The sequence below is a fragment of the Marmota flaviventris genome, chromosome 2, assembly GCF_047511675.1.
Source record: "Marmota flaviventris isolate mMarFla1 chromosome 2, mMarFla1.hap1, whole genome shotgun sequence".
NCBI lineage: Eukaryota > Metazoa > Chordata > Mammalia > Rodentia > Sciuridae > Marmota > Marmota flaviventris.
Window position 1 is genome coordinate 125,264,491 of NC_092499.1, and position 25,612 is coordinate 125,290,102.

Genomic DNA, 25,612 nt, shown 5'->3' on the forward strand with positions numbered 1-25,612 from the left:
ACATAAATTATTGGGAATTCTGCATGAGAGATTTGTCTATTTTCTTCCACTTACATACATATGTATGTAATCATTTATTTATGTCTATGGACACATTAATATTTATTTTATACCTAGGTTATAATCAATACTGCTATATACATTTTGCTGGTTACATTTGTAGTTTTGACAATTGGGATGTCTTTTAGTTGGTCCTGTGTCCCCTTAATATAACTCTTGTGTACAAAGTGAATGTTTTAACATTATTTTCCAGCACCATAAGATGTTTCAGACTCATTTTGCAAATTTCCTACCTGGGATCTAGAGTCAGCCATTTCTCCAACAGGCCCTGATTCTTATCACTGAGAATGGTATTAGAAACTAAGGTGAGTATTTGTATTGCTCCATGGGCAGCACTGCCTTTAGAATATCTCAGCTGACAGTCATCCCTGGGGAATAGTTGAGGAAGGCAGAAAAATTAGAAAGACTGTCTAAAAACATCAGTAACCTAACCAACACACCACACTGTTGAGCTAGCCAAAAGCCTTAGCAGGAATATTGTTGTTCATTAGCTATGATCCCATAGGAATATGATTTTTATATTATCTAACAGTTACAGACATTAACATTGGGCTAGCTTAGTGATTTTCAAACTTTAGCATTAGGAGTACCCCCCAGAGGGCGTGTGAAATACAGAGCCCTGGTCTCTACCCCAGGATATTCTAATGTGGAGGATCTGAGGTGGGGCCCAAACCCAGGAGGAGTTGCCTCAGTTGCCATTCAGCAGCTCCTAGGTTGATAAATCCTAAATAGCACTGGCCCAAAGCCTGTTTTCTCACTGTATAGACAAACCATTTATGTAGGTTGGTGGAAGGACTGAAACCTGCTCAACACTAAAGAATACAAGTAGAAGGAATGAGTCTGGAGCAAAGAGAATATCTCCCTTCTAAATGCAATTGAAATGTTGCTTCTCTCAGTGTGCTACCCTTCCCAGGTTACTGCAGTGGATTAAATTTGTCCCCCCAAAGGGGTTGGAGTCTTGTCTCCCTGTACCTGTAGATGTGACTTTATTTGGAAATAGGGTCTTTGCAGATGACCAAGATAGGATGCAATCGTTAGGCGGGCTTTAATTCAATATGACTAATGAATGTCCTTATAAAAAGGAGAAATTCAGAGGCAGAGAGATTAGGAGGGAGGATCATGTGAAGACATAGAAAGAATACCATTAGAAGCCAAGGAGAAAGGCCCGGACCAAGCCTTGGAAAGAATAAGTGCTGCTAAAACCTTGATCCTAGACTTCCAACCTCCAGAATTGAGACACAATACATTCCTATTAAGACATGTGGCAATGTGGCAATGTTTTTACAAGAAGTCCATAGAATTACTAGTTCTTGAACAGGCTTTATACATTTTAAGTAAACATATGCATTGTATTATGTCAAAATACAAAATATGATCTAAAGAATATTTTTGATACTCTTGTTATATCAACACAGAAAAGTAGGACCTGTCAAATAAAAGTCTGTTTAGGGTCATGTCCAAATCAAGGCTGGAGTGACGACAGTGGAGAAGATGATGTGAGGCAGACCACCTCCAGGTACCTGGTGTTGGTGATGCACCTGGAGACTCAAGATACTGAAGTTTTTCATGGTTTTCCTCTTGAAAATAAATTTCCTAGCAGAATTATTTATGAAGACTTAAAAATACAGAATAAAAATATCTTCCATCATCCTTAAACTTCAAAATTAGTGTGAGAATCAGCTAGATAGACAGTGCTGCCAATGCTTTAATCTTCTGGGAAGAAAGGGATTATGTAAGTATGTTTGGCCTTTCAACCAAGTACAGATCAAAAATATTCAGGAAAGAAACAGTGCCTGTACTGAACATATAGAGATTATGTTTTGTTGTCATTCATCGAACAATATAGTATAAGAATTATTTACATAGCATTTACATTGTATTCCATGTTATAAGTAAGTAACATAGAGATGATTTACAGTACATGACAGGATACACATAGGTGGTATGCAAGTACCATGCCATTTTATATAAAGGAAATGAGTGACTGTGGATGTGGACATCTGTGGGATCCTGGAACCAATCCCCTAAGGATACTGAGGGACAACTCTATGTGTTCTTGCCATCATTATTTTGAATTATGAAATTGAAAACAAGGAATAGCATTTGTCTATGAAGACAATGATCTGACAGATCTTCTAAAATGCCAACAGAACACCATGGGTGATCCTCTACCTGGTAAAAATGGCAACCACATTTAGCAAGCAGTTGTGTTTTATGAATATTTATCAGTCTGTTAACACCTCACTAGATGCTGGATATGGCCAGAAAAGTATACAGAGAACAACACACCCCAGCCATAGGCCCAATGTGATCTCTTGTGTTTGCAGGCTCCAGCTATCCCGCTCCTCTCTCAATATTTTTTTACTCCACAGCAGTGCTGCAGTTACATACAGGAAATAGTCTCATCCACCCTTCCTGCACCTTCCTGCAGTCCTTCATCATGACCAGTGGTTTAAGTTTTCCCTCTGAAAATTGGAATTTAGATAAATGAATAAATACATGGCCATAATAAAATGTTTTATCTACTTTTAAAAGATTACGACAAAGCTCACCAACATGGCAAAGTTAGTCACTTATCATGAAGCTGCTTTAGGGTAAGAATAAGCTCACAGTACCTCCTTTCAGATCTGTCAGGTCTGGACCTGAGTGCCATTAACCTTGAGTTTCTAACAGAGAGAGGGACGACCTGGGAATTCCCTTAGTAAGAAGTGGATTATCAGGTCAGAGCTTCCCAAACAGAAACAATATTTCTAAGACCACTCTGGGGATCTTAAAAAGATGATGTGAAGCTAAGAATATTATTAAGAAACATTGAGTAACATGAAATCCACTTGAATTGAATTAATCTTCAGGGTACAAAGGCCAACTCTCGCTACCAGTAGTTAAACTTCTGCAGGTACAGGCAATTTTGTTTTTGTTTTTATACTTGGAGACATGACAACATAAGAATATGACTAACAAATAAGAGAATAATATAAAAAGAGTGCTATAGTTTGGATCTAAAATTTTCCTTAAAGGCTTCTGTGTTAAAGATTTGTTCCCCAGAGTGGTGCTGTGAGAGACGATGAAACTTTAATAGGTAGGCCTCATTGGGAGGTCTTCATGGAGGGCATGGCATTGAAAAAGTAATAGGACTCCAGATTGTTCTTCTCTAGACTTCCCAGCCATGAGGAGAGCCGTTTTACTCCACCATGTGCTTTTGCCATGTTGTGTTGCCTAATTATTGGCCCAAAATTATGGGGACAATTGATTATAGGCTAAACCATCAACCAAAATAAATCTTTCTCTTTATAAGTTGATTTCCACAGGTACTTGTTACAGTAATAAAAAGCTGATTTACACAAAAGTTATTCACTGTTTTTACTTCTTTTTCTCCTTTTCTAGTAAATACATATTTTAGTACTAATGAATCCATTTCATGGTTCGCATAATCTGGATCCAGCCAACAATTGACAGCTATCCTCTTGTTAGGTCTGTTATGTTGATGCTGTGATGGTAGATTTATAATGGCTAACAATGCTTGGAAGATTAAATAATGAACATATGGGTGGGATTTTTTTTAATCATCCAAAGGAGGTTTTTGCTTTTTATAAGTATAACCATAAAAACATTTTGGGGGGTTATTATACAAATTATACAAATGTTTATGGTTGTGAAACTTTCTTGGTACTAGGGATTAAACCCAGGGGTACTTAACTGCTGAGCCACATCCTTAGCCTTTATCCTTTTTTTTTTTTTTTTTTGAGACAGGGTCTTGCTAGGTTTCTTGGGGCCTCACTAAGTTGCTGAGGCTGGCTTTAAACTTGCAATCCTTCTGCCTCAGCCTCCTGAGTCACTGGGATTATAGGTGAGCACCACCACAGTTCTGAAACTTTTGAAGACCATGGATTTAGATCCATTCTAATTTCTTTATGGGTCACAATCACATTAACACATTAATTGTTCAGATGATCAGTTCAACTCCATGGCTCCCTCTGTTGGTCACTTCCCTGAGCTAGTATTCCTTTACAATTAATTTCAATACCCCTGAGCGAATTGTTTACATTTCCTTTTGTTTAATATCTTCTTGCCAAGAACACCAGGACTTGGCATTTAAATACAGAATAATCCTCTATTTGGTAAAACTCTTGCAACTTTACACCCCACTAGTCTGCAGGTACAGTGCAACCTAGAGTGTTGGAGACTCATAACTGGGAAGAAACTTCTTTAAAACATTTTTTTTCATGCTGCCACAACAGTTCATTTAAGTAAGTTATGATCTTCTTCTAACCCTGTCATTGTTAAATATTTAAATATAGATCCCACAACTTCACCATCATGACAACCATAGGAAATCTTTGGTTTTCTTCTTTGATCAGGTAGCTTTGTCAGGACCATTCTTAATGTATGAATGGATCTCTATTTTGCAATTGTACCAAGAATTTGTAGTGTCCTTCAAGCATATTTACAATTAGTTGTAAAATCTGACACCTTAATTTAGTCATCAATGAAGTAAATTATCATAGGATTTTAAAAGTGAACAAATTACTCATATTAACAAATAATATCTGTAGAGAAGTTGACTCTAACCTTAAACTACACCTGACATCCTGCCCAAATACAATCAGTTGCAAACTAGTGGGCCATAGGAATAAGTAAATACCCAAAATGAAAAGCAGACACAAACATAAAACATCAAAATTAAAACATATTAATATGCAAAGTGTCTCTTTTCATCTAATTACATGCTTTATAGTATGCATAAATGATCACTTAATAAAATAAAATTGGTAGGTAATTATTGTGCTCAATCAATTAAAAAAGAAATTCAAAATTTAAGATGAAATGGCCATAAAAAGAAGAAGCTAGAAATAAAAACTCAAATGACATTTCACACCAGCTCCTTTTATTTGCAAGTTCTCAGTGGTGTTTGATTCTTATCATGTATGTGGAAAGTTTCAGAACTCTCACCATTAGTATAATTGGTTTATACAAATATGGTATTGAAAATCTTAGTTAGGTTTATAAACAATGCAGATACAGTTCCAATTCAAAAGTATAAATCAATTCTAATTATCCCTCTGTCATCCCAATTAAAGCACATAAAATATTCTCACTTTTGAATTAGTTGTTTTGTCTCAGATATCACTTGTATGTATCATGGTCGCCCTAATACAATTAGTTGAAAACATACACATGAAAGGATTCAACATTAAGTTGCTGACTATATATAGCCTTAGACCTCAGGGGGGTAAAAATTAAGTAAAAAAATATTTATTTGAGAGCTATACCTTTTTAATTAATTCCTACCTGCAGAAGTTGTCACGATTTCCGTGGTGTTTCTGAGGCCCATGAAGTCAAACTGATAAAGCCGCCATGATTTCTGGTCAGCTGCCTCAACTGAATTTTTTCTCCATCTATAAATCATTTCTTCTTTTGGGTAGCCATCTAAAAACATAGACCAAGATATCAGCACTTGGAGATGAAGGTTTATAAATCGCTAATGTCAAATTGTAATTCTGCTCACCTTTAAAAAAAATTTGTTCTTATTAGTTACCCATTAGTGTAATGTGTTTTGACATATTATACATATATGGAGTATAACTTCCCGTTCTTCTGGTTGAACATTATATGGAATTACATTGATTGTGTGTTCATATATGCATATAGGAAAGTAATGTCTGATTCATTCTACTTCTTTCTTATTCCCATTCCCCCTCCCTTCACTTCATTCCCCTTTTAATTCTGCTCATGTAACAGGACTTAAAATTTTAGGTCATGCTTGTTCTCCAGATTTTTTTTCAGAGACATGGAAACTCCAAACAAAAGGGTAATGCCACCTAACCCTGGAGCAGATCTTCATGATCAGAAAGGTGTTCTTTAGCCACAAGCCTGGCCATTGTCCATGGATGCAGTAAATGGGAGGTCACTGTCTTCATGTCTTAACCTTGGAAAGCCAGTGGCTACACTTGACCTTTCAAGAGTGAAAGTGCCTGTCAATATGTCACTGGCTCTCAGCCACCACAAATCTAACTGCATGGCCCACATTCATCACACCTTTCCACCTTTCCCCCGTTCCCAGAATTTTAGGCATCCAGATAAATCCAGGAATGGTAAGTTTCATAAGGCAATAACTCCCAGATTCAAGAGATCAGCAGACTCCCAGAGCTTGATATGGTTTGGAGGTGGTACTCCACCATACCGTCACTTGGTCTCAGTGTAACAGTACTTTAAGAGGTGGGGACTCATGGGAGGTCATAGGGTATTATCCTCATGAATAGATTAATGTCTTTCTCAAGACTGGTATGTTCTCTCAAGACCGGTTAAGTCTTGGGGGAGGGAGTCAAGCTTTAAGAGGCTGGATTAGTTAGCAGGAATAGGTTGTTAATAAAAGTGTATCGTCCTGTTTCTCTCACATATATGATTCTTTCCCACACTCCCACCTCCTCTTTCTACTGTTTTTCATGATCTAAAGCAGCATGGGGACCTCACCAGAAGCTGAATAAACAGTGAGGCTATACTCTTGAACCACCAGAACTGTGCTAAATAAATCTATTTTCTTCCAAATGATCCAGCTCCAGATAATTTTTACAGCAACAGAAAACTAAGTCAGTGCTAATATGATTAGTCTCCAGTTTTGATTAGCAAACTTTGACCTCTTCCAGAGAATAATTCCTGTAATGTTAGTTACCCCTGGAAGCAAGATCCTGGTGCTTCTGTTGCCCTAGGCCTAGCACTGGTGACCTTCCTAGAGCTGAGGCATCAGGTTTTGTTGCTCTGCCCCATTTCTGATGGTGTTCTAGGTTTCCATGGCTTTCTAAGCCTGAGCTAGACATCAGCTAACTGCCTGCTTCCCTGACTACATTTCTATGTGTGGGTTCCCAACTACGAATCACACTTGGACAACACCATTCACTCTGTTTGAAAAGGCTGACTTGGTATGCGTGAATCTTTTAGAAGTTCTGTCTTATCTCCAGGCTCTGCAGCTGGTTCTGCTCAACCCCTCACTCCTAGGAGCAGGCCTCAGTCCTAGTTGTTACCCAACACCCAACAGTATTGGCATTACTGGCCTTTTGCTAATCAATAGACACTGATGTCAGGATTCTGGAAGGAAGAAGTGTTTACACCATTTGTTATCCTGAACACAAAAAGCACTGGTGCACACATAATTATGCAAAAATATTAATAAGTGGTTGAACATTGCTGGTTAAACGTTTGTAAAACTCTTACAATCTACTTTCTTGATTGTTTTCCCCTTTCTGCCTGACATTGTTGGCTCCTTCATTGAAACAGTGAAATGAAACACAGACATACCTCTACTTTCTGTGTGTTACCCTGTCAACATAGCAGGACACTTTATCCTAACTTGATGAGGTGCAGCTCAAGGCTCTCACACTTAGACTGAAGCATTTCTATGTAGTCATGAAACATTTTACTTGGCTATTTGCCATTGTCCTGATTGACTTAAATCCTTAATAGGCTGACATACTTAGAAAAGATACTGTATGTTACAATTCTTTTAAATTTATTTTTTAAATAACTTTACTGAGATGTAATTCACACATTAAATGTGCACAATCTGGTGGCTTTTAGTATGTTATGAGAGGTGCAACGATTATCATACTCCAAATTGGAATAGTTTTATCCCTCCAAAATCAAACTCCATTAGCAGTGACTACATATTTCCCCACCCTACACCCACCTTGAAACTCACCTAGTCTCAGGTAATCATTAATATATTTTGTCTGTATAGACTTGTCCATTCTGTTCACTTCATATAAATGGAATCATAAACACGTAATCTGTAATTGGCTTCTTTCACTTAGCCTAATGTGCTCAAGTTCACTCATCTTGTAGCATACATCAGTGCTTTGTTCTTATTTATCACCAAACATTTCATTGTATGAATATACCGTTTTTGTTTATTCACTCATCTTTGACAGACATTTTGGTGGAGTCACTCTTTCATTATTATGAATAGTGCTGTTATGAGCATTTGTGTATCAGATTCTGTGTTGCCATATGTGTTGTTATCTTGGGTATGCACGTAGGAGTAGAAATGTTGAGTCAGCCTAACTCTATGTTTAACACTTTGAGAAACTGCCAGACTGTTTTAAAAAATAGCTGCACCTTAAAATCCTACCAATGATATAGGAGGGTTCCAATTTCTTCATATTCTCTCCAACACTTCATTAATGTCTGTGTTTTTGATTATAAAATTTGTAGTGGGTGTGAGGTGAGTCTTACTGTTTTTCATTTTGCATTTCCCTAGTAACTGATAATATTGAGTATATTTTCATGGTTCTATTGGCCATATGTGCCTTCTTTTGGTGCTCAGATCTTTGGCTCATTTTAAATTAAGTTGTTTCTATATTGTTGACTTTTAAGAGTTATTTATGTATTTTTGACTACAAGTCCTTTATTAGATATATGTTTGCAAATATTTTCTCTCATTTTCTGGCTCATCTTTTTTTTAAGCAGCTGGATATTTTTATTGTGGTTATTATACATACACACACACACACACACACACACACACACACACACATATATATATATATATATATATATATATATTTACCATTTTAACCATTTTAAGTGCACACTTCTGTGCACGTAAAATGGTTAAAATGATAAATTTATAATATATATGTATATTAATATAATTAATTCAGATTAATGCATTTATTTGACAATCTATCTTCAGGTTTCCTTTTCTTTTTAATTGACTTTATATACTGGAGAATTTCTAAGTTCACAGAAATCTAACAAAAATTACAGAGATAGCCCACACACCCCTTTCCACTATCAACTTCCTTTATCAGAGTGGTTACACTTGTTAACACATGATGAGACTACAGTGACATGTGGACTCAACCAGAGTCCATAGTTTTAGATTAGAATTCATTCTTGTTGTCTATTCTTTGGGTTTGGACAAAAGCATAATGACATGTATCCACCATTATAATATCCTACAGAGTAGTTTCACTGACCTACATGTGCTCTATGTTTCATTTATTCATCCCACCCTCCACCCTTTACCACTGGAAACCACTGGTATTTTTATTTCCTTCATAATTTTGTTTTTCTATAATATCATATAGTTGAACTCATAAGTGTGAGGCTATTTCATGTTTGGTTTATTAGTAATATGTATTTAAGTTTCTTTCATATTTTTTCATGGCCTGAATGCCTATTTCTTTTAATGTTGAATAATATTCCATTTTCTGGATGTACCACATTATATTTATCTATTCACATACTTAAGGACACCTTGGTTGCTTTAAATTTGGGCAATTATGAATACAGCTGTTTTAAACATGCATGCACAAGCTTTTGTGTGGATGTAGCTGGTGTTTTGATATCATCCTTTTCATTTTTGAAGGAAAGATTTGCCAAGAATAAAATTATTGGTTAACAGTAATTTTCTTTTGACAGTTTGAAATGTCATTTAATAGTCTTATGGCCTCCCTAGTTTCTAGGGAGAAATCTCTTGTTAATTATGTTTCAAATTACTTGTGATACATTGCTTTTGTCTTGCTGTTTTCAGTTTTTTTCATCCTTGACTTTAACATTATTAACTTGACTATGATGTATAAATATCAATCTCAAAAGTTCATTCAAGTTCCTTAAGTATCTTGGATTAACAGACTGTTTTTGTCAAATTCTTGGTCATTATTTCTTCAAATAATTTTGGGCCTTCAAATAGTTTTGGACCTATTGCCCTGTTCTTGTCTGAGACTTCCATTATGTGGTTGTTGATAGGCTTTATAATGTGCCACAGACAGATATGTGAGTTTCTGTGCATTTTTCTCTATTCGCTTTCCACTGGGCAATTGCTTTCACTGGGCAATCTCTGTTATCCTATCTTCAAGTTTTCTGATCCTTCCTTCTGTCTTCTCAGATTGTTATTATGCTCAGCTAGTGTGTTTTCTACTTTAGACATTGTACTTTTCAATTCCAGAATTTCTATTGGGTTCTTCTAAAAGTTGTTTGTCTTTTCACTGATTTCACTTATTTTGTGAGATATTTTGTCATACTCTCATTGAATTCTTTAGACATGATTTCTTTTAGTTATTTGAGTGTATTTAAGCTAGTGTATTTAAAACTTTTTTCTAATATATCAATGTCATGGATTCATCAATGATAATATCTATTACAGGACTTTCCCCTATGTATGTGCCACAAGTTTTTTTTGTTGTTATTGTTTTCACGTTTTGTAAATATTTTGTTGTGAAGTAAACATTTTAGAAAATATATTTTGATAACTTTGATATCATATCCCTTCCTGCATTCCAGGGTTTTTTGTTGTTCCTGGGGTTTGTTTATAGTGTTTTTCTTCCTGCTTCTTATTTGATAAGTGATTATCCCAGACTGATTTTGTAGATTCTAAACTCCAATGAATGTCCACTGATTTTTGGATAATTCTATGTTGATGTTATTGCTTTTACATTATTATTCTCATTTTTAAGCCTGGGCCCATTTGATTTACCCATCGTTCATAATAATTCAGTGATCAACAAATAATCAGTCACAACTATTCCTTAAATGCTTTGTCTTTTTCTTTCAACCTTTGCCATTGTCACCATCACCATCATCATCATCATCATCAACAATAACATCTTTATTACCATCACCACCATCATCATCCTCATCTTCATGACTTTCATCATCACCATAAGACCACCATTGTCTCATCACCATCAAAATCATCTTCATCATATTGTTGTATATTTAACTGCAATTGCAGTTCAGGACCTCCTCCAAGGTGTTTCTGTACAGTAAGTCCCACAATTATCCTAATGACATAGGCACTAATGTCCCCATTTTATAGATATGGAAGATGAGGCACAAAGACACTGAATATGCATCTAAGGAAGAGCCAGAATAGAAAGTTTGATCTATTTCTTCACCTGCTGGTCTCATTTTTTCTTCTCATTGTGATGTTCCCAATATCCATGCTCCTCAGCTTATAAAGAATTTCCTTCAAACTACATATTTTTCATAGAACACATCAGTCACTAAATCCATTTTTCTCAAAAGCAGTGAAGGGATTGTCTTCCCAAGGGCTTATGGTTTTGATCTTTGTGGAAATGCAGATAATGGTAGTTCTTTCAAAAGAACCTTACTAAGAATTGTCAGTGCATTACAAAATAGCCAGTCAACCATATTTTCCCCAAAGACTTGGAATAAACACCTTTGTTCTTTGAAGGACATTTTATAAAACACTTCCTACTCCCAAGAAAGCTTCATAGCCAAGGATGAGCCAACCAAGGAAGAAAATGCCTTGGAGCAGAAATAGATAAACCACAGAGCCAACAAAACTTGGACCATAGAGACCTCACTTGCATGGGTCCTTCTAAAGGTCCTGGAGCTTTTTGTTAGTAATTTTGAATGATTAGAGACGGATTTCCATTTTTATTTGTTTCCTCTTTCCTGGGATTTTTACTGTATTTTTGATACGCTGAACTCTAAAATTTTTGTATGAAAGTCATCGTTCATGTTTACATTCATCTTATATTATGTGTAAGTAACATTTCCTTAAAACATGCTCAGATAAATATTTCCAAAATTTGATTGCAATTATTTTATTAATTAGTAAATTTTTTGAGGCCAGATCTCACTATGCAACTCAGGCTTACCTTGAACTCCTGGCTCAAGTAATCCTCCCTGTTCCACTTTTCAAGTAGCAAGGACTACAGATACAGACCAACTCATTTTTATATTTATTTTATTAGTCATTCTGAGGTTATTTTGATCAATACTGTCCTTATTAATTGTCCATTTTTTGTGATATAAACAAATACTATGTGTCAGTTTTTAGAGATAATGCCTGTGGTTAGAAAAATAAAGTTTTCTTATCAGCAAAGGTAATTCCTATTCTTGTGCATCAGTTTATCTGACTGGTCTCACATTGTGGGAGTATTACTGATATTCACACCAGGAAGTATGCTCAAAGTGGAAGCACCTTCTCCTCAGTCTCACTCCCTGGCTCTGATGATGAGGAAGCTCATCTTCAGACCCTCTGTGTGGAGTCCCTAAAACAAAGCATTTTTAAAAATGTCTTTTTTTTTTCTATACTGCTATTTTTTTTTTAATTTTTTATTGTTGGTTGTTCAAAACATTACAAATTTCTTGACATATCACATTCCACACTTTGATTCAAGTGGGTTATGAACTCCCACCTTCACCCCATACACAGATTGCAGAATCACATCAGTTACACATCCGTTGATTTACATATTGCCATACTAGTGTCTGTTGTGCTCCGCTGCCTTTCCCATCCTCCACCCTCCCCCCTCCCCACCTCTCCCCTCCCCTCCCGTCCTCTCTCTCTACCCCCTCCACTGTATAACCCTGAGGGTCTCCTTCCATTTCCATGCAATTTCCCTTCTCTCCCCCTTTCCCTCCCACCTCTCATCCCTGTTAAATGTTAATCTTCTTCTCCTGCTCTTTGTCCCTACTCTGATCTTAGTTACTCTCCTTATATCAAAGAAGACATTTGGCATTTGTTTTTTAGGGATTGGCTAGCTTCACTTAGCATAATCTGCTCTAATGCCATCCATTTCCCTGCAAATTCTATGATTTTGTCATTTTTTAATGCAGAGTAATACTCCATTGTGTATAAATGCCACATTTTTTTTATCCATTCGTCTATTGAAGGGCATCTAGGTTGGTTCCACAGTCTTGCTAATGTGAATTGTGCTGCTATGAACATCGATGTAGCAGTGTCCCTGTAGCATGCTCTTTTTAGGTCTTTAGGGAATAGACCAAGAAGGGGAATAGCTGGGTCAAATGGTGGCTCCATTCCCAGCTTTCCAAGAAATCTCCATACTGCTTTCCAAATTGGCTGCACCAATCTGCAGTCCCACCAGCAATGTACAAGTGTACCCTTTTCCCCACATCCTCACCAGTACTTGTTGTTGTTTGACTTCATAATGGCTGCCAATCTTACTGGAGTGAGATGGTATCTTAGGGTGGTTTTGATTTGCATTTCTCTGACAGCTAGAGATGGTGAGCATTTTTTCATGTACTTGTTGATTGACTGTATGTCCTCCTCTGAGAAGTGTCTGTTCAGGTCCTTGGCCCATTTGTTGATTGGGTTGTTTGTTCTCTTATTGTCTAATTTTTTGAGTTCTTTGTATACTCTGGATATTAGGGCTCTATCTGAAGTGTGAGGAGTAAAGATTTGTTCCCAGGGTGTAGGCTCCCTATTTACCTCTCTTATTGTTTCTTTTGCTGAGAAAAAAACTTTTTAGTTTGAGTAAGTCCCATTTGTTGATTCTAGTTATTAACTTTTGTGCTATGGGTGTCCTATTGAGGAATTTGGAGCCCGACCCCACAGTATGTAGATTGTAGCCAACTTTTTCTTCTATCAGATGGCGTGTTTCTAATTTGATATCAAGCTCCTTGATCCATTTTGAATTAACTTTTGTGCATGGCGAGAGAAAGGGATTCAGTTTCATTCTGTTGCATATGGATTTCCAGTTTTCCCAGCACCATTTGTTGAAGATGCTATCCTTCCTCCATTGCATGCTTTTAGCCCCTTTATCAAATATAAGATAGTTGTAGTTTTGTGGATTGGTTTCTGTGTCCTCTATTCTGTACCATTGGTCCACCCGCCTGTTTTGGTACCAGTACCATGCTGTTTTTGTTACTATTGCTCTGTAGTATAGTTTGAAGTCTGGTATCGCTATACCGCCTGATTCACACTTCCTGCTTAGCATTGTTTTTGCTATTCTGGGTCTTTTATTTTTCCATATGAATTTCATGATTGCTTTCTCTATTTCTACAAGAAATGCCATTGGGATTTTGATTGGCATTGCATTAAACCTATAGAGAACTTTTGGTAATATCGCCATTTTGATGATGTTAGTTCTGCCTATCCATGAACAGGGTATATTTTTCCATCTTCTAAGAACTTCTTCTATTTCTCTCTTTAGGGTTCTGTAGTTTTCATTGTATAAATCTTTCACCTCTTTTGTTAGGTTGATTCCCAAGTATTTTATTTTTTTTGAAGATATTGTGAATGGAGTGGTTGTCCTCATTTCCATTTCAGAGGATTTGTCGCTGATATACAGGAATGCCTTTGATTTATGCGTGTTGATTTTATATCCTGCCACTTTGCTGAATTCATTTATTAGCTCTAATAGTTTCTTGGTAGACCCTTTTGGGTCTGCTAGGTATAGAATCATGTCTACTGCAAATAGTGATAATTTAAGTTCTTCTTTTCCTATTTTTATGCCTTTAATTTCTTTCGTCTGTCTAATTGCTCTGGCCAGTGTTTCGAGAACTATGTTGAACAGAAGTGGAGAGAGAGGGCATCCCTGTCTTGTTCCAGATTTTAGAGGGAATGCCTTCAGTTTTTCTCCATTCAGAATGATGCTAGCCTGAGGCTTAGCATAGATTGCTTTTACAATATTGAGGTATGTTCCTGTTATCCCTAGTTTTTCTAGAGTTTTCAACATAAAGGGATGCTGTACTTTGTCGAATGCTTTTTCTGCATCTATCGAGATGATCATATGGTTCTTATTTTTAAGTCTATTGATGTGGTGAATAACATTTATTGATTTCCATATATTGAACCAGCCTTGCATCCCAGGGATGAATCCTACTTGATCATGGTGCACAATTTTTTTGATATGATTTTGTATCCGATTAGCCAGAATTTTATTGAGGATTTTTGCATCTAGGTTCATTAGAGATATTGGTCTGTAGTTTTCTTTCTTTGAAGTGTCCTTGTCTGATTTAGGTATCAGGGTGATGTTGGCCTCATAGAATGAATTTGGAAGTTCTCCCTCTTTTTCTATTTCCTGAAGTAGCTTGAAAAGTATTGGTATTAGTTCCTCTTTAAAGATTTTGTAAAACTCTGCTGTATACCCATCCGGTCCTGGGCTTTTCTTAGTTGGTAGTCTTTTGATGGTTTCTTCTATTTCCTCAATTGATATTGGTCTGTTTAGGTTGTCTATATCCTCCTCACTCAATCTGGGCAGATCATATGACTTAAGAAATTTATCTATGCCTTCACTATCTTCTAATTTATTGGAGTATAAGGATTCAAAATAATTTTTGATTATCTTCTGTATTTCTGAAGTGTCTGTTGTGATATTGCCTTTTTCATCCCGTATGCTAGTAATTTGAGTTCTCTCTCTTCTTCTCTTCACTAGCATGGCTAAGGGTCTGCCGATTTTGTTTATTTTTTCAAAGAACCAACTTTTAGTTTTGTCAATTTTTTCAATTGTTTCTTTTGTTTCGATTTCATTAATTTCAGCTCTGATTTTAATTATTTCTTGCCTTCTACTTCTTTTGCTGTTGTTTTGCTCTTCTTTTTCAAGGATTTTGAGATGAAGTATGAGATCATTTATTTGTTGGTTTTTTCTTTTTTTAAGGAATGAACTCCAAGCAATGAATTTTCCTCTTAAACTGCTTTCAATGTGTCCCATAGATTCCGATATGTTGTGTCTGTGTTTTCATTTATCTCTAAGAATTTTTTAATTTCCTCCTTGATGTCTTCTATAACCCATTGATCATTCAGTAACCTATTGTTCATTCTCCAAGTGATGTATGCTTTTTCCTTCCTTCTTTTATCGTTGATTTTCAGTTTCATTCCATTATGATCAGATAAGATGCATGGTATTATCTCTACTCCTTTATATTGTCTAAGAGTTGCCCTGTGACATAATATATGATCTATTTTTGAGAAGGATCCATGTGCTGCTGAGAAAAAAGTATAACTGCTTGATGTTGGGTGGTATACTCTATATATGTCAATTAAGTCTAGTTTATTAATTGTGTTATTGAGTTCTATAGTTTCCTTATTCAACTTTTGTTTGGAAGATCTGTCCAGTGGCGAGAGAGGTGTGTTGAAGTCTCCCATGATTATGGTATGGTGGTCTATTAGACTCTTGAACTTGAGAAGAGTTTGTTTGACGAACATAGCTGCACCATTGTTTGGGGCATAAATATTTATGATTGTTATGTCTTGTTGGTGTATGGTTCCCTTAAGCAGTATGTAGTGTCCCTCTTTATCCCTTTTGATTAACTTTGGCTTGAAATCTATTTTATTTGATATGAGTATGGACACTCCTGCTTGTTTCCGAAGTCCATATGAGTGATATGATTTTTCCCAACCTTTCACCTTCAGCCTATGTATGTCTTTTCCTATCAAATGCGTCTCCTGTAGGCAGCATATTGTTGGGTCTTGTTTTGTGATCCATTCTACTAGCCTGTGTCTCTTAATTGGTGAGTTTAAGCCATTAACATTTAGGGTTATTATTGAGATATGGGTTGTTCTTCCAGCCATATTTGTTTATTTCTGTTACTAAACATGGTTTGTTTTCCTCTTTGATTATTTTCCCCCCCTTTACTGTCCTACCTCCCACTGTTGGTTTTCATTGTTATTTTCCATTTCCTCTTCCTGTAATGTTTTGCCAAGGATGTTTTGAAGAGATGGTTTTCTAGCTGCGAATTCTTTAAACTTTTGTTTATCGTGGAAGGTTTTAATTTCATCTTCCATCCTGAAGCTTAATTTCGCTGGATACACAATTCTTGGTTGGAACCCATTTTCTTTCAGTGTTTGAAATATGTTATTCCAGGATCTTCTAGCTTTCAGAGTCTGTGTTGAAAGATCAGCTGTTATCCTGATTGGCTTACCCCTAAATGTAATCTGCTTCCTTTCTCTTGTAGCTTTTAAAATTCTCTCCTTATTCTGTATGTTGGGCATCTTCATTATAATGTGTCTAGGTGTGGATCTCTTATGATTTTGCACATTCGGCGTCCTGTAGGCTTCTAGGATTTGGGATTCTGTCTCATTCTTCAAGTCTGGGAAGTTTTCTCATATTATTTCATTGAATAGACTGCTCATTCCTTTGGTTTGGAGCTCTGTACTTTCCTGTATCCCAATGACTCTTAAGTTTGGTCTCTTAATGTTATCCCATATTTCTTGGATGTTCTGCTCATGGTTTCTTAACAGTCTTGCTGAGCTGTCTATGTTCTTTTCAAGTTGAAATACTTTGTCTTCATTGTCTGATGTTCTATCTTCTAAGTGTTCTACTCTGCTGGTAGTATTCTCCATTGAGTTTTTAAGTTGGTTTATTGCTTCCTGCATTTCTAGGATTTCTGTTTGTTTGTTTTTTATAACCTATATCTCCCTGTATAGTTGATCCTTTGCTTCCTGGATTTGTTTGCGTAATTCATTGTCGAAGTGATCTTTCATTGTCTGATTTTGCTGTCTAATGTCTTCCTTGATACTCCAGATCATCTGAAGCATGTATATCCTGAATTCTTTATCTGACATTCCATCTGCTGCAGCTGTTACCTCTTCTAAAGTTGCGTTGACCTGCATTGCTTGTGGTCCTTTCTTTCCTTGTCTTTTCATACTGCTTGCGTATCTTTCCTGCAGGCGCGGGCAGCGGCTCTGCTCTCTCCTTATTCCAATTGGGGTGTCGTGGCTACCACGCCGGCAGGTCACTGGGCCTGTTCTGGGTGCTGGCGGCGGCTCTGTTCTGCCCCTACTACAATTGGGGTGACGAGTGTACCACGCCGGCAGGCCACCGGGCCTGATCCGCCGGTCGGTTGCAGGTTTGCCTACCCTGCAGGCGAGGGCGGCGGCTCTACTCTGCCCCTACTCCAAATGGGGTGACGTGTCTGTCGTACCGGCAGGCCACTGGGCCTGTCCCGCTGGTCGGTCACAGATCTGCCCACCTTTCGGGCACGGGTGGCGGCTCTGCTCTGCCCCTACTCCAATTGGGGTGTCGTGACTACCCCGCCTGCAGGTCGCTGGGCCTGTTCCTGGCACGGGCGGCGACTCTGCTCTGCCCCTACTCCAATTAGGGTGGTGTGTGTACCACTCCGGCAGGCTCCTGGGCCTGATCCGCCGGTCTGTCGCAGGTCTGCCTACCTTGGAGGCGCGGGCGGCGGATCTGCCCTGCCCCTCCTACCACGCCTGCGGACCCCTGGGCCTGATCTGCAGGTTGGTCACAGGTCTGCTCACCCTGCGGGCACGGGTGGCGGTTTCGCTCTGCCCCCACTCCAATTGGGGTCACGTGGCCACCACACCGGCAGGGCCTGATCCGGGCGTGGGAGAAGGATCTGCTCTGCCTCTACTCCAGTTGGGGTGACGTGTGTACCACACTGGCAGGCCACTGGGCCTGACCCGCCAGTCTGTGACAGGTCTGTTTACCTTGCAAGAGCGGGCGGTGGCTCTGCCCTGCCCCTCCTACCACGCCCATGTACCACTGGGTCGCGGATCTGCCCACCTTGCGGGTGCGAGTGGCGGCTCCGCTCCGCCCCCTCTCCAATTGGGGTCACGCGGTCACCACGCTGGCGAGCCGCTGGGCCTGCTCTGGGCGCTGGCGGCGGCCCAGCTCCTCCCCTCTGGCTCGACGACAAATTGAGGAGACTCGGGTGTCTGTGCCTCACCCCCCCTACCAGTAGACCAACTGTTTCTGTCGCCGCTGGTATTGATGAAGTTCTCTCCTCCGCCGCTTTCTGATGACATCAGATCTCTGCCATGTTGGTATCCTATGTGAATGGCAGCATTTCGTTCCCCTTGCTGGGCAACCAAAGCAACGGGTGAGTCTTGACCGGCCCTCAGCAGGACCCGGACCGAGAAGCAGTTTCCGTGGGCTCCTAGCCCTGGGCCAGGGAAGTTCAGGGAGCCGGAACTCGGCCGCTCTGTGCTCGGTGTAAGCTCCGATAAGAGTAGGCTCCAAGAAGCAGTCCCCGCGGGCTCAGTTCCGGGAGCCGGAATTCGGCCGCTTAGTGCTTGGTGTATGCTCTGATAGGAGCAGGGTCCAAGAAGCAGCCTCCGCAGGCTCCCCAGCCCTGGGCCAGGGCGGTTCCGGGAGCCGGAACTTGGCCGCCCTGCGCTCGGTTTTGCTCCGATAAGATCAGGTTCTAAGAAGCCCCCAGGCACTGAACCCTAGCAATCTGTCTGCAAGCCGCAGGCGAATGGCAGCCTGAAATTACCTGTTCTATGGCTGAATGTAAAAATGTCTTGAAGCTAGAAACAATATTGAAAAATATCTAAGACATATAAGAGAAAGACTTCAACCCCTCCATATCATCTGTGTGTGTGTGTGTGTGTGTGTGTGTAGCTGTAACAAAAAGTTTGATATTGGGTACTTTATGAAGAAAAGAGATTTATTTAGCTCACAGTTCTGAAAGTTCAAGAGCCTGGTGCTGACATTGACTTCTGGTGAGGCTCTTACATCAGGCAAATAGTATCACACTGTGGGAGCACGAGCAAGAGCAGTGAGCTACAAAGTTTTAAGAGATCTCATGGCGAGAGAAGAAGGAAAAGAGTAAGACAAGAATCTAATCTTGCTTTTTAAACCCTCTCTCAAGGTTACCAGTTCAATCCTATGAGAGCTAGAACTCATCCCCTCAAGAAAAGCATTAAACCCTCTAAGAACTTAATTACCTCTTACAGGCATCAACTCCAACACTACCACATTGAGTACCGAGCCTCAGATAGAGTTTTGGTGGGGACTAGCCCTATTCAAACCTTCAGCACATCCATTCTGAATTTACTTAATGATTGCCTTGAGTTTTTATTAAAATTAAGGTATATTATTTCTAACCATTATTTGACACACATCATGAGATATAACCTAATATTTAAATTATAATTTTGTGAATAATATTCTCTAAAGTATACCAGAAAATCTCAATCCTAGTCATAATCATAGATCATTTTGGAAACCTAGTAAATCTTATTTCTCACCTGACTTGTTTTAGTTGCCTATGGTGAAAACATGGAAATCATTTCTTGTTTCTTAAACAATAATGAAATGTGCAAAATTAGATATTGGAAAGAAGAAAAATAACAACTGGCCAACTAGCTTTTTCTATCAAATATTTCACAGATTAAATAAAAATATCACTGATTTATGAGCCAGGTATTTGCAGTTTCAGTGACTGGTGAAAATCTGTCAGAAAGCTCACAGTCTCCTTCTTTAATACAATCAGAATCAACAAACAACACCATTTTAAGATGAGATAGCATTTTCCCTCATAAAACATCTCACTTTGCTGATTCTAATTCTCTAAGACAGGAGTATTTCTCTCCCTTTCCATATTTTCAAATTTTCTTTCAAAACAATCTAGGTTTTACAGAAGAAAAATAAAAGGTTAAGAAAAGAGGACATGTGAGAGAAAACACCAGGCTCCAGTGCTGTGCAGGGAATTCTACCAAACCTTGAACAATCAGATGCTGTTGGTGCTGTTTCACCAGTCTAGAGAGCAGTAAATGTAGGAAATCTACCTAATTACATTTTTGTATAGTGAGTATAACAATTATATACAGCCTGATAATCAAGGCACAAGAGAAGCAATCTCACTTGCAAATGTTGATGCAAAATCTTACATGAAATGTTAGTTAATAGAATCCATCAGCACATTATTTTAAATACATTGCAGCCTAGTTGGATTTGTGCAGGAATGAAAGAGGAAAAATTAATGAATATGACCTATTATACATTCATTTCCATTGAAAGTAAAAGGCATTTGATAAAATGCAGTATACATTTATGTTAAGAACACTCAATAAGCTAGAAATTAAAGGATATTTTATATGTAGGTAGGTAAATTGATATGTAGATTTTCTAAAAGCCAATAATTTAATGCAAGAATTTTCTTTTTTAAAATTTTAAACAGTTTAATTACCCATTATCTCTTGTTATATCATTATTTGAGATGTATTATTCAACAGACTCCCAGAAAAATAAATAAATAAAAAACTAGAGTCATACAAATTAGAAAGATATGTATCCAGATAACAAAGAAAGAATTAATGGGATGATTAGAACAAATAATTTGTCATAAAATATCTTGTATAAACTTAACAAAATGTGCAAACTTTGTAAAAGAAAGTCCATAAATTACTATTATGCCAAAAATAGATTGAATAAAGGGAGAGACCATGATCTTGTATAGGGAGATTCAACAACATAAAGATGTTGATTCTTGCCAAGTAAAATTAGAAATTCAATGTGAACCTGATTGCAAGACTGTTAGTTTTTTTTTCTTTTTCTTGTATGATTGTTCTTCCAAATAAAATTTATAATCAATTTGTCCAGTAAATCAATCAAAAATAGCCAGGAGAAGTTCAATCCTAAGATAGCTTCTCTCATTAAATATTATGAAGACTTTGCCCTAAATACAAGTGTGCATCCATGTGTCTATCCTGCTTCTTTGCATATTCTCTTGGATTTAGCTCATGATGAAGGCAGTAAATTAACTTAGTAGGAGGAAGAGGAAGTTTATGATCAGGGGAAGCCATATGAGAAAAAGATAAATTTGGATCTATCTCTATACCATATGCCAGAATAAATTTCAAATAGATTAGAGATCTAAATAGAGAGAGGGAGAGGGAAAGAGAGAGAAAGAGACAGACACACAGCCGCTAAGATGGGGACATATGAATGAATTTCTTCATAATGCTGAACTTGAAAATTTTTTTTCTAATGATGATTCCAAATCTAGAAGCAATTGAAAATATCTTTGTAAAATTGCAGCTTGAAAAATGATTTTGAAAGTAACATGGTAATAAATAAATAAATAAAGTGACCCTGCAAGGAAAATAAAACTGACAACAAAGTAGGGAAAATACACTTAATGGAAAATAGATTAATTACATTAATGAATAATACAAATATAAGAAAAAATAAGATAAAAAATCCAGAGGGAAAATGAATAAGTAAAAACTATGAACAAATAGTTAACAGAGGAGAAAATATAAATGGATCATAAGCTGATAAAAAAAAGGCACCCAAGTTCAATCTTAACAAGAAAAAATATATGTGGAAGGTACCTGGTGCAATCAAATTATACTGAAATTTGATAAGTAAAAGAAGAGAATTAAGTATTTTCCCCTCTTTCAAATATGGGCTGAATTCCAGACTAAATAAATACTTATGTGGGAAAGTCTGTTTGTTGGCAGTTCTGGGGATCTAACTCAGGGCTTTACATACAGCAGGAAAGCACTCTGGTGCTGTCCTGCACCCCTAGCCCTGAAGCTTCCCCCCTCCTCCAGCTTTTTTAAATAGACAAACTACTAACAAAAACTGCTAACAAATGAAGGAAGAAAAATACCATTAAGATACACCCACGTGGCACCATCTGTTGGATCTGGGAGCCCAGAGGAAAAGGGCTGATACCCTTGAATTGTCTGTCTTCACATCACTAATGCAGCACAACCATGTCCCTTCTCTCATGAGGAAATAGAAATCATACAGGACTGTGGAACCTGCAACTACTAGGGCTCTAGAGTTAACCACCGCTGTACAGGAAATAGGAGGGATAGAGGAACACCTTCCATTACTTCACAAGAATGTAGTCAACCATCTAGGGTATGGGATACTCCACAGGCACAAAGAGTCCTAGTTTCTATTCCAAATAAATAGAAGGATCTCTTATTGATAAAAAGGAATGAGAGAAATATCAACCAAATGCAATGTGTAGACTTCAGTTGATAAGGATTCAAACAAGCCAATTATAAAAAGGAAAAATGGAGCTGGTTGAGGTGGCACAAGCCTGTTATCACAGCAGCTCAGGAAGCTGAGGCAGGAGGATTGTGAGTTCAAAGCCAGCCTCAGCAACTTAGGGAGGCCCTAAGCAATTTAGTAAGACCCTGTCTGTAAATAAAACATAGAAAAGGGCTGAGGATGTGTGTGGCTCAATGGTTAAGTACCCCTGGGTTCAATCTCTGGTACCAGAAAAAAGAAAAGAAAGGCGGGAGGGGGGGAGATAAATTGTGTCTGGGTTGAGTGCTTCCAAGACATTAAGGAAACTGTATTCATTTTGGGTGATAACAACATTGGATTTATAGAAGCTCATATCTTTAGAGATTCCTAATGAAGTATATACAGGAGAGTCCATAGACTATCTAATACTTACTTTTAAAGTATGCTTTATAAACATGAGAAGATGCTTTACAAACATGAAACTAAAACAGTAAAAACTGATGTGCCAGTAACTACTGGCATACTAGGTTTCATTACATTGTTTAATCAATTAAACTAAAGCCTAGGGGTCAGGGTTGGGGCTCAGTGGTAGAGAACTTGCCTAGCATGCCTGAGGCACTGGGTTCAATCCCTGGCACCACATTAAAAAAAATGTGTCCATCTACAACTAAAAAATATTTTTAAAAAAACCTTAAAGCCTATATTTAGTCAGTTAAATAGCTTTTTTGAAGTTCAAAAGATTTATTAAAATAAAAGTTGGTGTGTATGCCCAAAATAGCAATACTAGCAATCCTAGGCCCTAGATTCAAACTCTTATTTCCTTGCATGCCCTGAGAGTTTGACCCTATTAACTACTTAAGGCACTCTGCAGATCTTAGACCCTTTTCTGTGAAAAGGAGATTATGGAGAGTGGGGATAGGATTTTTACCTCTTAATAGTGCCACAGTACTGAGGATTGCACATAATTATGTGTTACCAACTGAATTTTGTGCTGCACCTTCTGACCCAATTCATATATTGAAGATCTTTCTACACTGGAGGTGAGGCCCTAAGGAAGCAATCAGGTTACAAGCATGGACACTCTCATGTCAGGATTAGTATCATAAAAAGAGACCCAAAGAGATGATTTCTCTATCTCATTAGGACACAGTAAGAAGGCACCTTGCTTCAGACTAGGAAGAGAGTCCTCATCAGATACCAAATCTGAAAATTCCCAGCCTCCGGAATTGTGAGAAATTAATGTTGACTGCTTACGGGCCGTAGTCTGTGGGGTTTTGTTATAACAGCCAAGTACCTAGCAGTTGTCCAGGTCATAGTAATTGTTGAGCTAATGTTCATTGTAGGTTTATTGTGCTACCAAAAAATCAAAATAACATCCCTTACTCAAAATACTATATGGGAAAGTTCTTCTGGGCTGGGCTTTCTGGGAACCTCTCTCTTGGTTCCCAGTCCTTATTTGCTAAAGGGGGAGGAAGGTGTAGGTTCACCAGCAACAGCAGCAATGCCACTGTCAGCATGATTAATCTTGGGGGAAGCCCTGCAGCTCTCCTCTCTGGGTCTCTTCTCTCCCTAGGCTTTTAGGATACAAAGGATCAGGTGGCAGCAGCCTTAGAAAATCACATTCTGCATAGTCTTTTGTAAAGAGAAGAGTGGTGTTTGTTTTGTATGATGAGAATTAAGTGGTAGTTTCCTTGTCTTTTGCTTTTGACCTACTTTGAGAAATGTTTAGAGGGAAGGAAGGCAGCCTTGATTGAAAAGATAAAATAGGAAGCTGTTCCAAATTTATTTTTGTTCCCATAGAAGAAAAAATAAATTCTGCTTTGTTAATTGTGATCAATTCCTTGTCTTCATTTTTAAATGTATAGCAGTAATCCAGGCATAATGATAATTTTCCTGATAGTATGAAAAATGTTATTTTCCTAATGCAAATGCCACACAAGTACTCCAGAGATTGAGAGTGGCTGAGAAGAGCATCAGTAACAAATTTTATACTGTCAGGGTAGGAGGCTGCAGAAATGACAAGGCATGTCATAAAGTCTACCAAATATTTGAGGAGCTACTGGGTATTGTAGAGTCTACTTCTGGGTCACAAAACTTTGAACCCACTGTTAGAAACCATGCCAGATGCTTGCCTAGTGTGTGCGAGGCTGCTGGATTCAATTCCCAGTACTATGAAAAGCAAAAAAAGATCCTTCTTTAAATCTCTTTATTCAGAGAGTTCTTAACTCAATGTAGTCCATCATTCAATGGTTCTTTATTACCAAATAAGAACACTGAGCTGGAGTTTATAATTAATTTAGTTTCAGCTTATGGCTTATCTGGTTTGTAGATATTAGAAAATCCACTTAATATTTTGGATATATATATATATATATATATATATATATATATATGCAATATATATAATTTACATTATATATTATGTTATGTATAATATATAATAAGTGGTGGTTTAAAACAGTATTTTTGAAACACTGTGCCTATGGAATTACTTTAGCCTATCATGTTCAACATTTTTAAGTAAAATAGAACTAAAAATAACATATCAGAAGGCACTTGCACTGTCTCATTAAATATTATTTTGTATTATTTTCAGCGTGTGCATATATGTGTCCTTGTTTTGAAATGGAAAATGCTTATTTTCCAGGGAGACTCAGGATGAAAAATTTGAAAGCTACTATCTAGAGGCTAATTTACAAATCCAGCACTTCCAAAGTAGAGGATAAATGAGAGAGGCCAGAGGTAAACTGGGATGAGGGGTAAGAGCACCAGAGTTGTGGTCACACATCCTTATTCAGAGCAGTGAATACAAGAATCCACCCAGATTCATCAAATAATTTGAGCTTTCAAAAAAAGAAAAGCAGAAATCTGGAGTGCTGTAAAAAATCTCCCAGATTTTAAGCATTGGCAACGAGTTCATTTTTTTTTTTTTAATTAAACACAGAATGTCTATGGGATGAATGTTGTACTGTGGGACATTGGAAAACACAAAGCAAAGGTCTGCAAATTGTGTTTCCCAGGGTGGGGGAAGATAATAGTCAGCCACAGACTTTGGGCTTTTATTCTCTTTCTTTTTACTTTTCAGGGTTTCATAGCTTTAAAAATGT

At 37.7% G+C, this 25,612-nt stretch overlaps 1 protein-coding gene across 2 annotated transcripts in view; it reads right to left on the reverse strand.

Annotated features, from left to right (window-relative positions):
- Window positions 1-25,612, reverse strand: part of Gabrg3 (gamma-aminobutyric acid type A receptor subunit gamma3) — a 600,453-nt gene that overhangs the window by 64,746 nt on the left and 510,095 nt on the right. For both annotated transcript variants that reach the window (XM_027926108.2, XM_071607344.1), the window contains one exon: window positions 5,350-5,487. In XM_027926108.2, the coding sequence (XP_027781909.1) occupies window positions 5,350-5,487 (138 nt within the window). The remainder of the gene's footprint in view (window positions 1-5,349; window positions 5,488-25,612) is intronic.